This window comes from Miniopterus natalensis, chromosome 5, assembly GCF_054644295.1.
Source record: "Miniopterus natalensis isolate mMinNat1 chromosome 5, mMinNat1.hap1, whole genome shotgun sequence".
Lineage (NCBI taxonomy): Eukaryota > Metazoa > Chordata > Mammalia > Chiroptera > Miniopteridae > Miniopterus > Miniopterus natalensis.
In genome coordinates, this window is record NC_142085.1 from 83,124,748 (window position 1) to 83,139,654 (window position 14,907).

Sequence of the window (14,907 nt, forward strand, 5' to 3'; positions counted from 1 at the left end):
AGCAAAGTATCCTTGCATTTTCTAATGAATTCTAGAAAGGTTAGTGAATGACGTAGTTTTTACCTCATGCTTGCTGGTAGGAAATTTATGTTTGTGTTCATTACTAGTAAAACTGTACTGGAATAGAGTTTATTTTGGGGGTTTGACATTTTTCTCTGGTGTATTTTCAATATCATCATCCACCTTTTACGAAAAGGTCACACCTTGTGTGTCCCATTAGAAGTGTTTGTGGAAAGTTCTCTCGTGAGTGTGTTTTTATGATTGGGGACCTTTTTAAGAAGTACTGCATGCCACGGAAATGCATTTCAAGAAATCTTTCATTCTCGATGCAGTAGAATGACTACACGGACCAAAATGGAAGTTATATATAAATGTATTGATTGGCACTTTTTAAATAAGAAACTATGCCCTGCTCCTGTTTACTTTTTTAGTAGCACTCTTTTTTTTTTTTTTTTAATGTTTGTATTGATTTCAGAGTGAGAAAGGGAGATGGAGAGAGAGAGATAGAAACATCAGTGATGAGAGAGAGTCATTGATCGGCTGCCTCCCGCATGCCCCCAACTGGGGATCAAGCCCATAAGCCGGGCCTGTGCCCTGACCGGGAATTGAACCTTGATCTCCTGGCTCATAGGTTGATGCTCAACCACTGAGCCACGCCAGCTGGGCGAACCTGAATTTTTTAAAGGTCATTTGAAAGAAGCAGACACTGCCTAATCTATTGAGATTCACAAATACTAAGACACTTACCTACCCTGGAATTGCTGATGTTAAAGAAAGTATGAATTGGTTGTGTTTTTTAAACGTTCCGTTTTCTTGAATTGTAATCATTTTACCCCTTTTCCCCCACCCCTCTCTTTTTTCTGTTAATAGTTGGACAGAGAGAATCTGAAGATGTAAATGAAAGAGGCTCAGATAAGGAGATGGCCGCCAACTCAGCAGTTGTTCAAGACATCACGAAGGATGGGCAGGAGGAAAGCCCTGAAATAATTGAGCAGATTCCTTCTTCGGAGAGCAATCTAGAAGAGCTAATGCAGCCCGCCGAGTCCCAGACTAACGATGTTGGATTTAAGAAGGTGTTTAAGTTTGTTGGCTTTAAATTCACTGTGAAAAAAGATAAGAATGAGAAGTCTGACACCGTCCAGCTGCTCACTGTCCGCAAAGAGGACGGCGAGGGGGCAGGAGAATCCGATGGGGCCGGCGACCACCAGGAGCCCAGCCGGGAGGCTGGGGAGGCAGCACCCAAAGAAAGCGAACTGAAGCAGTCCACGGAGAAACCCCAGGACGCTCTGAAAGCCGAGCCGAGCGGCACGGAAATTTCTCTTCAGGCCGAGCCTGGCCACGCAGCGGAGGAGGGCAGAGATGGAGAGAAACAAGAGAGGGAACCCACCAAGTCTCCCGACTCTCCGACCAGTCCAGGGGCCAGCGAGACGGCGTCACCCTTCAAAAAGTTCTTCACTCAGGGGTGGGCCGGCTGGCGGAAAAAGACCAGTTTCAGGAAACCGAGAGAGGATGAGCTGGAAGCTTTGGAGAGGAAAAGGGACCAGGAGCCAGAAAGAGCAGACGCAGAAGAAAAGGAGAGCACGGAGGAGACCTCTGAGAAACCGGCGGCCGTCGAGCAGCCGCCGCCACGGGGCGCCGCAGAGAGCCTGGCGGAGGCCAGATTATCGGCCGAGTACGAGAAGGTGGAGCTGCCCCCCGAAGACCAGGCGCAGGGCCCTCCTGAAGCGAGAACCGCCCCGCTAGCTACAGAAATATTCGATGAGAAGGTAGAGGTGGTCGCAGAGGTCCACGTTAGCACGACAGAGGGGACAGAGGAGCAGAAAGCCCAGGTGGAGGCAACAGAAGAGGCCCCGCCGGCTGAAAAATTGGCCGAAGCCAGTGCCGGGCCTCAGGAGGCTGAGCCTCCCGAAGAGGTGAAGACCAAAGCAGCGGGTGCCCCCGGAGGGGACCGCACCCAGCCACCAGAGCCCGGTCCCGACGAGAAGGCCCCGGCCGCACAGCCCGAGGGCCTGGTGAGCGAGGCGGAGGCGCTGGCGTCGCAGGAGAGAGTTAAGGTGCAGGGAAGCCCTCTGAAGAAGCTTTTTACGAGCACTGGCTTGAAAAAGCTTTCAGGAAAGAAGCAGAAAGTGAAAAGAGGCGAGGAGGAGCCGGGGGAGCACCAGGCAGTGCAGGCGGACTCTGCGGACAGCGCGGACGAGCAGAAGGGCGAGAGCTCCGCCTCGTCCCCCGACGAGCCCGAGGAGACGTGTCTGGAGAAGGGGAAGGCGGCCGCTCCCCAGGACGGCGAGATCGAAGAGGGGACCACTTCGGATGGAGAAAAGAAGCGGGAAGGCGGCGTGACTCCCTGGGCCTCCTTCAAAAAGATGGTGACGCCCAAGAAACGTGTCCGCAGGCTGTCGGAGAGCGACAGGGAGGATGACGACCTGGACAAGGTGAAGAGCGCCACGCTGTCTTCCGCGGAGAGCGGGGCCTCGGAGGTGCAAGAGGAAGGGAAGGGACACGGCGATGAGCCAAAGCCCGAGGAGCCCAAGCGCAAGGTGGACACCTCAGTGTCTTGGGAAGCCTTAATTTGTGTGGGGTCGTCCAAGAAACGAGCAAGGAAGGCATCCTCTTCTGATGAGGAGGGGGGACCAAGACCCATGGCTGGGGACAGCCAGAAACCCGAGGAAGCGGCAAGAGACAGAGAAGCGGGGCCAGAGGCTGCCCCCGCCGGGGCCCAGGAGCACGAGCCAGGGCAGGGGAGCTCGTCCCCTGAGCAGGCGGGCAGCCCCTCCGAAGGGGAGGGCGTTTCCACCTGGGAGTCATTTAAAAGATTAGTCACCCCCAGAAAAAAGTCCAAGTCAAAGCTGGAAGAGAGGAGCGAAGACGCTGGAGCGGGGGCTGGTGCAGAACCTTCAGCCGCAGAGGGTGAAGCCGGGAAGGAGGAGTCTTGGGTTTCGATTAAGAAGTTTATTCCTGGACGGAGGAAGAAGAGGTCAGATGGGAAACAAGACCAAGGGGCGCCCGAAGACACAGGGCCGGCGGAAGCCACGGAAGACGATTCGGACGTCCCGGCCGTGGTGCCCCTGTCCGAGTACGATGCCGTGGAGAGGGAGACCACTGACGCGCGGGACGCCCGAGCCAGCGGGGCGCAGCCCGAGCCAGCGGCGGCGGTTGCTGTGTCGGAGGAGCTCAGTAAGGGTCTGGTTCACACCGTGACCGTGACGGTCATCGACGGGGCGCGGGCCGTCACCAACATCGAGGAAAGGTCCCCTTCTTGGATCTCTGCTTCGGCGACAGAGCCTCTCGACCCCCCGGCTGGAGAGGTGCTGGAAAGAGAGGTCAGGGCAGAGGAGACCCCCATTGTTACCAAAACCCTGCCCGAGAGCTACGATGCCGCCGAGGACACGATCACCAGTGAGGTGGAGTTAACCTCTGAAGCCGTGACCGCTGCGGAAACCACGGACGCCTTCAGTGCAGAGGAAGTGGCAGAAGTGTCGGGGGCTGAGGAGACCACCGACATGGTCTCGGCTGTCTCCCAGTTAAGTGACTCCCCAGACACCACGGAGGAGGCGACGCCGGTTCAGGAGGCAGAGGGCGGCCTGCCAGATGTGGAGGACCAGCAGCGGCGCACCCAGGAGGTCCTGCAGGCGGTTGCAGAGAAGGTCAGAGAGGAGACCCGGCTGCCTGAGGCCAGAGGACAGGAAGACATGGTCCCGACAACGCAGAGAGTGGCATCGAGACTGCCAGCCGTGGAGGAAGCAGAAGAGGACTCTCAGGTGCCGGATCTGAAGGGAGAGATGGAGGTGGCACGGAAGGGACACGTAGAAGAAACGACCCAGGGGAAGGGCGTCGGACAGGCCGCCCCAGGACACCTTGAAGAAGTTCCCGAAGTCACAGAGGGTGTCTCCTCCAGCGAGCTTGTAGCCAGCCGTCAAGCCGAAGCCTTGGCTGGGGTGAAGTCAGAGATTGTCCTGGAGCAGGCCATAGCCCCCGACTCGGCCGAAACCCTCACAGACAGTGAGACCAGTGGGAGCACCCCGGTGGCAGATGGTGAAGCTGGCCATGCCACACAGCAAGACGAGGTCATGGGGACCCATGCAGATGACGAGGTGGTGTCTGGCACAGAATCGCAGGTGCCGGGAGCAGAGGCGCCTCCAGCACACTCTGGGTTCCAGCCCCAGGAGGAAGGAAAAGAGCACTCAGATGCCGAGGAGGTTCTAGAACTTGCGAGTAAAGAGGCGTCGGGTAAAGAGGCATCGGTGGAGACCGCCCCCGTTCTTTCAAAGACTGAGGCTGGTCAAGGGGCCGGCCAGTTTGCCCGCGAGGAAACCAAAGACGGGCCATTTGTTGGAGGGCTTGACGTGCCTGCGGACGCAGAAATAGCAGCCAGTCAGAAAAAGACCACCGAAGTTGCCCTTAAGGATGAAGCTACCGAAGAGGCTGAATTTCAAGAGAACGATAATACTGAACTGCAGAGCCGCACTCGGTCTCCTCCAGCCCCAGCGGAGGGGGAGCGGGTGGTGCAAGTAGAGGGGGAGGGGAGGGAAGCCGAGCCAGCCCCAGGGAGCCAGGAGAAACCTGAGCCCAAAGCCGCTGAGGCGCCCAGTGCGCAGCTGGTCCAGGCCGGTCCCGCGCCCGCCTTAGACGCCGAGAAGGAAGCGATGGGTTTTGAAGAGAGTTCTCCTTGGCTCGTCCCCAGGGACGCGGTCGGCGCAGACACTCAAGGTCAAGGCTCTGAGGCGGCACTGCTTCTACCGGCTGCAGCGGCGGCGAAGGTTGTAGGAGAAACCATCCAGCTTCTAGAAACAGCTGGAACTTTGGAGTCTGCGGATGCACCTTTGGAAGTGGAAGCAAAGCCCTCGGAAAAAGAAGATGTTGTGGTCCAGCTAGGGGAAGAGGCAGTGCCCACAGGGCCCGAGTCAAGGGCAGAACCAGCACCCGGAACAGTGCCTGCCGCCCCTGGAGAGGGCATGGGCGCTGACCTGGAAGGAGATGAGACCACATCGCAGAAGGGGAAGCTGGACGGGCCCCACGAGCAGGTTAGCCGTCAGGTCGCCAGAGGGAGTGAAGCCGGAGAGGAAGACGTAGAGGCTGGAAATGAGATTTTGCAACTTAAGACTGAGAGCCGTAAGCTCGTGCAGAACGTAATTCAGACAGTGGTTGACCAGCTAGTGAGTCCAGAAGAAAGAGCCGCTGACGGCCAGACACCGGCCCAGCTGACAAAAGCTGACAGTCAGAGAGGGGAACAGAACGTCGACGGTCAAGCAGCGAGGGGACTTCAGGTCTCTGCAGAGGATGAGACACAAGCTACCACCGCCAGAGAGGAGTCCGCAGTGACCGAACAGACAGGCCCCGATGGTCCCAAAGATGTGACCGCAGCTGCAGAAGAGATCACGGCCGTCGAGGCCGAAGGCTCCAGCATAAATGACCAGCAGCTTGAAGAGGTGGCTCTCCCAGCCCGGGGAAAGAGAGAAGCGGCCGGGACGAAGTCTGTGCGGGAAGATGGCGATCGCGCTGGCCTGGGAGAAAGAACAGAGAAGCCTCTGTCCGCTGCCGAGTACCCCGAGAACCAGACCTCGGCCCTGGAAGACGCCGAGGCCTTGGGAGACCTGACCAAAGAGTCCCCGGATGCAAATGGACCGAAACGAAAAGAGAAGGAAGTGGAATTTCAGGAAGGAAAAGGGGAGAGCGACTCAGAAAAAGAGATCAGGACGCAAACGCAGGAGGAGACGCAGGGCAGAGAGACGCAGCCAGCAGCGCCGGCGCTTACGGAGCCCTAAAACATCACGTAAGCCAGGAGCCTTTTCTTCTAAGAGAACTTTTTCCCCTTTAATGCCACTTGATGGCAAATTTGTTATAAGGGAAGCAGGAGTTCAGATCGTTACGCTTTTATGCAGAACCTGCCGTTGGGGAATCACTAACAACCAGACTAGGAGATCTGGGTTAGTTTCTTCTCTCATTGAAATGCCATTCAGTCACATTGGCGTCACGAAAATGACGATTTCGTTTTATCCCCAGTGTGACTGTTTTCAAAGATAATCAAGGCCCACATGAGTGTGCACAAGTTTGCGTGTTTGGCCAAAGGCCTAAGAAATACGTTGTGCTCACTCAGCCCCATACTGATGAGTCTGTTGAATTTTTTTTTTATAACTAGAAGCCCAAAGTAGGTTAATATATTGCTTGAAATTTAGTTTATAGCTCTCTAGAAAGAAAAAGGAATTTCTTCAGCAGTAGTAACAAACATTTTTTTAAAGTTTTTTTTGATTGATTTTTAGGGAGGGATAGAGAAACATTGATGTGAGTGTGGTACATCGATCGGCTGCCCCCTGCACCCCGCTCCTGGGGATGGAGCCGAAACCCAGGCATGTGCCCTGATTGGGAAGTAAACCCACAACCTTTTGGTGTGCCCGGGCTGATGCCCAACCAGCTGAGCCACACCATCCAAGGAATGAACAAATATTAAAAAAATTCCAGTGCATGCGATGAGCCTGGCTGTTAGGGAACCTCAGAAATTGGTTTTGATGTCTCAGATCATAATATGTTGCAGACTCTTACCCTCTTGCTTTTTTTTTTTAAAAAAAATATATATTGATTTCAGAGAGGGAGAGAGATAGAAACATCAATGATGAGAAGAGTCACTGATCAGCTGCCTTCTGCACGCCCCCGACTGGGGATCAAGCCCGCAACCCGGGCATGTGCCCTGACCGGGAATCGAACCCCGATTGCCTGGATCCTAGGTGGACGCTCAACCGCTGAGCCACGCCCGGCCGGGCGACCCTCTTGCTTTCTTAGAGAATTAAACTATGATATCCGGGTCTCTAGTAATGGGCACCCGCCTTCATAGCTGTTCTGTGGTTAAATAAATGAGGAGGGAGGAAAAGGAGATTTTATTTACTTTTGACTCTCCCGTTCTCCTACAGTTAGACCCGTGAATTTGCGAGACCAGAATGTGAAGACAAGTGGTAGAAGAAAATGAATGCTGCTGATGAGACTCAAGACCAATATTTCAGACCTTTGAGATCCGAAGAGCAGGCCCATCCACCGATCTCATTTCCAGAGAACCCCCGACAATCCTGAGGCTTCATCGGGAGCTAGAGCCAGTTCACATTCCCTCTTCGCAAGACCGCCTGTCGTTTCCCCTTGACACCACACCGTGTTTCTCATTCAAGGTCCTGAATCTTTAACCTGGGGCTGGAGTTGGCAGTACCTAGTTCCACTCCTCAAACTGGAGTTTCATTCTTTATGTATTTATATGTATGTTTTAAGTAATCCTCCTCCTGTATCTAGTGTATATTTTTTCTTACTGTTTAAGGAAATGTGCGGGAAGCGTACATTTCCGATGTATCACACAGTCTGTGACGGGGCATCGGCCGTGGTGAAGCCTTGGAAGCACTGAGCCTCCTGTATGAAACCTGTGAAGACAGCTTCCTAGACATAACATTCCCGAGCAGGAGCTACAGTTCTTATTTTAAAATTCACTAAGGATTAGGTCCGCGTTTAGTATTACTCTGACATTGGTCGCTTTCCTATTATGCACAGTATGCTAAAAATAAAAAGCATTTTTGGGGGGAAACATACAGAATGTTCCATTGTTACTGTGAAATTTTTCTTTCTAGCCCAATGGAGGTTAGAAGTTTTGTTGTTTTTATTTTTAGTAGCGGATTAACTTTAGGTCTTTTCTCCTAATTGTTTGGACAGATGGGTGCTGAATCCTGAGGCAAAGTAGTGAAATGTTTTTCATACTATCAAGAAAAGAATGGACTGTTTTTAAGTTTTGGGTTTTATTATGTGCCGGACCACACTCCCACGCAGCATGAATAAGTCAGGCTCTTTACAGATGGTATTTTGATAGATGATGGATTGTGTCTGTGCCATATTTGTGCCCACTCTTTAAAGAACAATGTTGCATTATGTTCAATTTGGATAAACTGTGATTTGACACCTGATTTAAATAAAATATTTGCTTCACTTAGATTTGCTGGTTTTATTAGATACTAGGAAGGCTGGGCCATATGTTTACTGCATCCTAAGAGCAGAATAAGCTAGAATTTTCTAATGTCACTATATGACGTGACCACTTTCTACCGGTTTGAGCTGATGTTCAGAGGAAGTCATAGCAGATAGGTATCCACCAAAATAAACCAGCAGCTTTTCAGATGGATGGTACTGATACAATGCTACCATCTGCTGGTATCTTCCTGAAAAGGTCAGTTTTCTGCATTAATATTTGTTAATGACCAATGTTCCTAGATAGAAATTTTAAGAAGGCTTAATAGTAAGAATGCCTTGCCTAACAGGTGATCTTGAACTTTTTAAAAATGTTCAAATGATTTATGGTTCTTGCTAATATATAAAGGATTCTATCAAACAATTTCTACACAAACAGTACTCACTTGTCTACCATAAAATCCCATTTTTTCACACGTAAAACTTGCCTGGCATATATACTTCTTAAATTTTACTTAAACTCAGTCCTCCAGTTTGAGAACTTTCGTTTCAACTGCCAATTAATGATTTTAAAGCATAACATTCTAGAAAGACCAGAATAGCCTTTTAGCAGAAAGAAAATTTGCTGTTAGAACTGAAGAGTGGTTTCTCTTATACCAACACACCTGTCTACAAGAAAACATTGGCCATAATAGAGACACCTCATAACAATGTATGGCCTTGTAGCTGGAAAGCATTGAATATCCTTTTAGGAGTTACTCTCATGTATAATAGCCACCTGTGCTTAATTATTAAACTTTAAAATCCCCTCCCCCCCGCAAAAAAACCCCTCTCATCTAAGTAGCTTCTTTTACCAACTTGAGACTTAAAAAAAAAAAGTGCTAGTGTCAATTTTTGAAGATCAACCAAAAAGTATTGGAGATGACAAGAATTTGGAAGGAGTCCATGAGAGCTCCAATATTGATTCAGCTTTCTCTCTGTGGCAGGAAGAAACTACTATTTTGAGCAGATGAAAGATTTGTGTAGTTTGTGGTGAACAGATTTTCTTTCTTTTTTTGGTGTGAATTCCATCCTGCCGGGTCATCCCGTGTGGACTGACGTGTGGCCAAGCAGGTCGTCGCCACTGGTCCTCCTGACTGTGCTGCTCGTACCACCGTCTGGATGTGCCCTGGGTCCTTCTGTGCAAGCTCTGTACCTCTGTCCATTAAGCAACACTGTGTGACTAACAAGAGGAATGCTATGAACAGTAGCAGGAAATACAGGTCTGTGTTATCATTCTAAAGCTGCTGTTACTTTACCAAGTTCATAATAATCATGTAAACTGCAGAAATTGGAGCAAGTGCCTAAATTTTGCTACTTTTGGCATTTCCACGGAACCATGTACAACAGAAAGCAATGCAAGACTTGTACACCCGCCACTTCTTGTAATCGAGGACTTTAAATTGTGCCCCTAAGGGTTATTTTGTTACTGGTTCACACAAGTTGCCTCTCTCTGTACTTCTTTCCAAAAGTTTCCTTTGATGTTTGGAGCTACAGATAGTCAAGGGCTGAAAATTTGAGCTTTCCGTGTAAGCTTCAAGCCTAGCAGTTCTGTTTTGTTGTGTGTTTTTTTAATCTGAGACAATATCTGATTCCTAGTTCTGTTTGGGGGCAAATTTTTCATTTATCTAAATAAAATGCAACCTAATGAAAATGCCATGGGTTTCCTTTCTGTAATTTCACCCTAATTCAGTTTTGATTGCCTCTCTCTTTCCTGTCGTGATATTTGTCACACACTTCACCTCTCCTTTGTGGCGCTGTCCACAGAGCATCGCGCGCGTCTGGAATGTACCTGGGATATGTGTGAATTCGCAAAAATCTCCGCATCAGTGGTTCTTAACCTTTTTGGGTCGGGGGCCCCGTTCACTGGAATCTTATTAAACCTCTGGCTGACCTCCAGAACCCCCAGATGAACACGGTGTCATGTACAGTGTTTGGATAGTCACGCAGACCTACTCATAAATCCCAACCAACCACCAGAACTGGAGTTGAACCCCTCACCCAGCTCCACCGGGAAAGAAAGGACAGAGTCCAAGGATTCCAGGTAGCAAGAGGGTGAGCCCCGAACACCGAGCAGTGTGTCCAGTGACTCCAGGTCTACGTGACTGTTCGTTCCCAGTGTGATTCTGGAAATGGACCTGCGGGCAGCCTTGCGTTTTTGTGTAAATGCAGGTGTCTCCTCACCAAATTCTTTACCGTCTCCAGCCTGGATCACTGGAAGTAGGAGGACGATCTGGGCCCGGCCAGAGGGGCTCTGCTGGTGGAGCACCGTCCTGTGCCGCCAAAGGGTTACCGGCCTGATCGCTGGTCGGGGCACATTCCTGGGTTGCGGGTTTGGTGTTTCTCTCTCCCCCTCTCTAAGCATGTCCTTGGGTGTGGATTAGGGGGAAAAAAGAAAATGGTCTGGGGCCTACTTTTATATGTGAGAAAGTTGAGATTTAGTTCACCTGCTCGGAAGTGATAACACAGGTTTTTGGCTGAGGTGGCCAGGGCTTGGGGATGGCATGGGGGTGAAGATAATGAAATAATCATGGCTTTTTAAAAAAAAATTTATTTACTAGCAGCAGCCCTAGTTGGTTTGGCTCCGTGGTTAGAGCGTCGGCCCGTGGATTGAAGGGTCCAGGGTTCGATTCCGGCCAAGGGCACGTATCTCGGTTGTAGGCTCCATCCCCAGGCCTGGTCGGGGTGCGTTCAGGAGGCAACCAGTGGATGTGTCTTTCCCTCCCAGGCTTTCTGAACAATGGAAAAAATATCCTTGGGTGAGGAATTAAAAAAATAATAATAAATAAGTTTCTTTAGGAAAATGTTTCACAGCTTAGAAATCAAACCCATTTCCTCTTTTTTTTTTTAAAGAAGAAAAGAGACATTGATCTGTTGCCTCCCGCATGCACCGCGACGGGGGATCAAACCCACCACATTCTGGTGCCCGGGATGACGCTCTAACCGAGCCACCAGGCCACGGTGAAACCCATTTCTTGATATGGAAATATAACTGGCATCCTTACAGTGTTCTGCTCTGTAATCTCATAACATTGCTTGTTGACATTAAAATTTGTAACACCGAGAAGTGTTAACACCTGACCTCTTAAGAGCAGCTTTACTATAACACTCATATTTGGAGACTGAGGTAGGGGATCGGTTCCTAAATGATGAAATTAGGACCCGGTGTGTTACTTCCCTCCAACAGGATGTGGAATACTAAAGCCTAGTTCTAACCCAACACTGTGCTCTTCCTTCTGTTCTAATCCAAATATTGGCGTAGTTAAGGAGCACAGAGGCAATACTATAAGTTAGGTGGATTTAAAAACCATGTTGTGCTTGATCCTGTTTACCCCTGTTAGCCTTAAGAGCTCACCTAATTCCTGGAAAAGCAGGTGGGGTTGCCTCGAGAACCTGAAACCTAAACACAATTAGGGTTCTTTTGAAAAGACTTTACAGAATTGATACTGTGGGGTGGGCCAGCGGGCTATTTCAAGGAATGAGATCAATGCTAAGAAGTCATTGAAATAGTTTAGCAGGGAAGTGAAGCTGTCTACCCTATGCTAGTGCCTCCCAGGCATTGCTGGGCGGTTGTGAGTTTGGTTATCACAGGGCTAGGGTGTTACTAGAATTTAATGAGGTGGGGGGAGTCACAGATGCTTAAACGATTTTCGATCTTAAATGCCAATGCAGCTAGATAATTTCTTCTAGCTTCCAGAGAATTAAAGGCTGGAGGTGGGAGGGGACTAGCTAACATGTTATTAAAATCCAGACGAGCTGATGAAGGCCCACATTAAAGCAGTGGCAATTTGGCTGGAGAGATGTGGGTTTGATGAAGAGGTATAACCACTAAGACACGATACTTGATTATCTGTCAGGGGAACAATGTGGGGTGAAGAAGGAAGTTTCCGGGTCGCCAACCTACACATGGGGTCATGTATGTCGGGTGGGGGTGGTGAGATAATATTAGTTTGGGAAATGTTCCAGTTGGTGGGCTTATGGGGTCTCCAAGGATAAATGCAGAATGGGCAGTGGGATAGATGGGTCTTAGAACCGAGTTCAGGACAGACAGACATCCATGGCTCCTCTGTGCTCCCTATGTCCTGGAGACGGAAGGATAACCGACACAAGATCCTTGGGACACTGCTTAAAATCCCACGCAGCCCGGCCGGCCGTGGCTCAGCGGTTGGGCATCGACCTCGGATCCAGGAGATCGAGGTTCGATTCCCGGTCGGGGCACATGCCCGGGTTTCAGGCTCGATCCCCAGCAGGGGGCGTGCAGGAGGCGGCCGGTCAATGACTCATCCTTGATGTTTCTCTCTCTCCCCCTCTCACTTCCTCTCTGTGAAATCAACATAGATTTATTTTAAAAACAGAAAACAACCCTCATGCACACACTTCGGAGGTCGGGAGAGGGGAGGCTCAGAGTTCACGTTCCCCGACAAGCAGTTTCATTTCGGGTGTCTGACCACGGTCCCACCTGCTGCCTCCTGCTGTGAAAGTGGAAGCGAAACGGGCCCCAATGCATGAGCATTAGTCCTTAGGAGAAATTGTCCACCCGAAGCAGTGTTGTAACTGCCGAAGACTGTTGCTGCCCTTAAATATTCTGGTGGATGCAGAATAATGATGACATTAATCCCCCTACAATTTCATAAATACACATTTATTCAGACACGCTCTTTTTTAGAGAGGACACATCGGCTTTGTGCCATCTGCATTTCTTTTCTCTCCTCTCCCTGGTGCAAAACTTTTCAGTTCCTGTGGCTTGCTAGCCCATCCCCTAGAAACACTTGAGGGGGGGCATGGGGTGGAGGCCTGGGTGGGGAGGGGCCAGCCTGCAGGCTCTTCCCGTCACTCCCGGGGCTCCTCAGACCGACCCTGCGTCGTTACGGCTCCCTGTTCTCTCCGGCTGGTGGCTTTCTCTTTGTCTGCTTAGGGGCATCTCTAAACAAAAGATAAAATAATTCTTTAGTCCATCTTTTTTTTTTTTTTAATGTTTTTATTGATTTTAGAGAGAGAGGAAGTGAGAGGGAGAGAGACAGGAACAGCGATTGGATTGGTTGCCTCCCACACCAGGGATCAAACCTGAAACCTGGGTATGTGCCCTGACCGGGAACCGAACCCAAGACCTTTCGGTGCACAGGACGGTGCTCGAACAACTGAGCCATACTGGTCAGGGCAGTCCATCTTTTCTTTGCTAACAAAATATATAAAACTGAATTTAAACAACTGCTAAGAAGGATTTCTGAGGCAGTGTGTTGGTCGCAGAAAGAGCCCTGGATTGGGAGACCTGAGCTCCAATGGCCACTAAGTAGTTGTATGACCTTGGCCAATGGTCTAATGCCATTTTGTCGCCTCATCCTGGCCCTTCCTCTCTTATGGTAAGGAGGCCTGTCTAGGTGGCCTCCTCAAAAACTATGCAAGGTATTTTGTGACTTTTCTGTGCTCACAGGTTAACAAGGGCATCATCATCATCTGAGAACCTATTCAAAATGCAAATTCTTGGGCTGACCTTGGACTGAGTTAGATGCTCTGGGGACAGGGCCTGTAGTGTTTTATCAAGCCCTCCAGGAGATTCTGATGTGCTGAAGTTTTAGGACCACTGTAGTAACATAAGACTGTAAAACGGACTTACGTTAATTGCCTCAATAACAGAACAAATAGGTTAACAGTTGAAAAAGCTGCTCCCGTCCCGGCCAGTGTGGCTCAGTTGGCTGAGTGTCATCCATACACCAAAAGGTTGCCAGTTCGATTCTCCGTCAGGGCACATGCTCCAGTTGCAGGCTCAATCCCAGTAGGGGGTGTGCAGGAGGCAGCCAATCAGTTTCTTACATTGATGTTTCTCTCTCCCCCTCTCTTCCTCTCTCTAAAATCAATGAAAACACATTAAAAATAAAAAAGCTCTTCCTGCACCCCCACCATCCTAAGTGCTTGCATCTTTTTAAACAGCTACTTGGGGTTTTACCTGAAACGTGACTGAATCCTGATTATTTTGAACAGGAGGGTTCATATTGAATGCCTCGGCTCTTCCCCTTCCTCACAAGGTGAAATTACAAAAAACAAGTGGCCAGTTCCTACGACTTTAACGAGGAGGTTTGGGGTCCACTCCACATTCTTGTATCGCTATCCAAAGCTGCCTTATTTGTGTATCAGTTATTGAAAAATAATTGACAGATCCTTTTCAATGGCAATGCTTTCTTCCACTTAAAGCCGTACTTCCTATAGTAAAATAAAACCCTACAGTACTTGACAAAATCTATTTTTTAGCAACATTTGTTGAATGAGTGAGTCATTTTTTATTGTTTCCCCTATGAAAAGAAAAGCAGCAGAGCCAGAGGCATTAATGAATTCTGAAGCTTAGGTATTCGTTCATATCACCAATTCAAATTTCCATCAGAAACTCAGAATCAATTGTTAAATGTACAGCCTCTTGGGATTAATGAAATAGGCATGAAGCATTCCAGGGTAGGTGGGTGGGCTTCCTTACCTGGGCCCAGCTATTTTGGGAGGAGCGGGCATTGTGCAGGAGTCACAGTGGAGGTGGCTGAGCACTGTGCTAGGAGCCCTGCACCCCACACGAGTAGCTGAACATGGTGCCTGCCCCTCCCCTCCATCAAGCTGCTGGAGCTGAACGGGGGCTGGCTGGCATCTTGCCCTCACCCCGATCTCTTGTGATCCCCACCACTTTCTAGTCTCCAAGACCCTGTCTTTCGGCTGCACCCCTCATCCCTTCAGGGCCGCCTGGGGGTGGTATGGAAGGCCGTGGAGGCACGCCCCAGTTGCCCCTTTTATAGATATTCAGAGAATTAACTTGACACAAGACTTTGATTTAAGTTAGATGTGAATATATGTATTTTTTTCTTTTTAAAGAAGTCAGTGGAAACCACTCACTATTTAATAATCTGTGTTTATACAGCACGAATTTGGGTCACCTCTGGGCAAAAGCTCCTTGGCCTCCTT

The 14,907-nt window shown here is 49.7% G+C and overlaps 1 protein-coding gene across 3 annotated transcripts in view; it reads left to right on the forward strand.

Moving 5' to 3' along the window:
• Positions 1-9,625, forward strand: part of AKAP12 (A-kinase anchoring protein 12) — a 73,107-nt gene extending 63,482 nt beyond the window's left edge. For all 3 annotated transcript variants that reach the window (XM_087817689.1, XM_087817690.1, XM_016211553.2), the window contains 2 exons: positions 871-5,770; positions 6,903-9,625. In XM_087817689.1, the coding sequence (XP_087673815.1) occupies positions 871-5,762 (4,892 nt within the window). In that variant the 3' untranslated portion in view covers positions 5,763-5,770; positions 6,903-9,625. The remainder of the gene's footprint in view (positions 1-870; positions 5,771-6,902) is intronic.
• Positions 9,626-14,907: the final 5,282 nt, after the last annotated feature.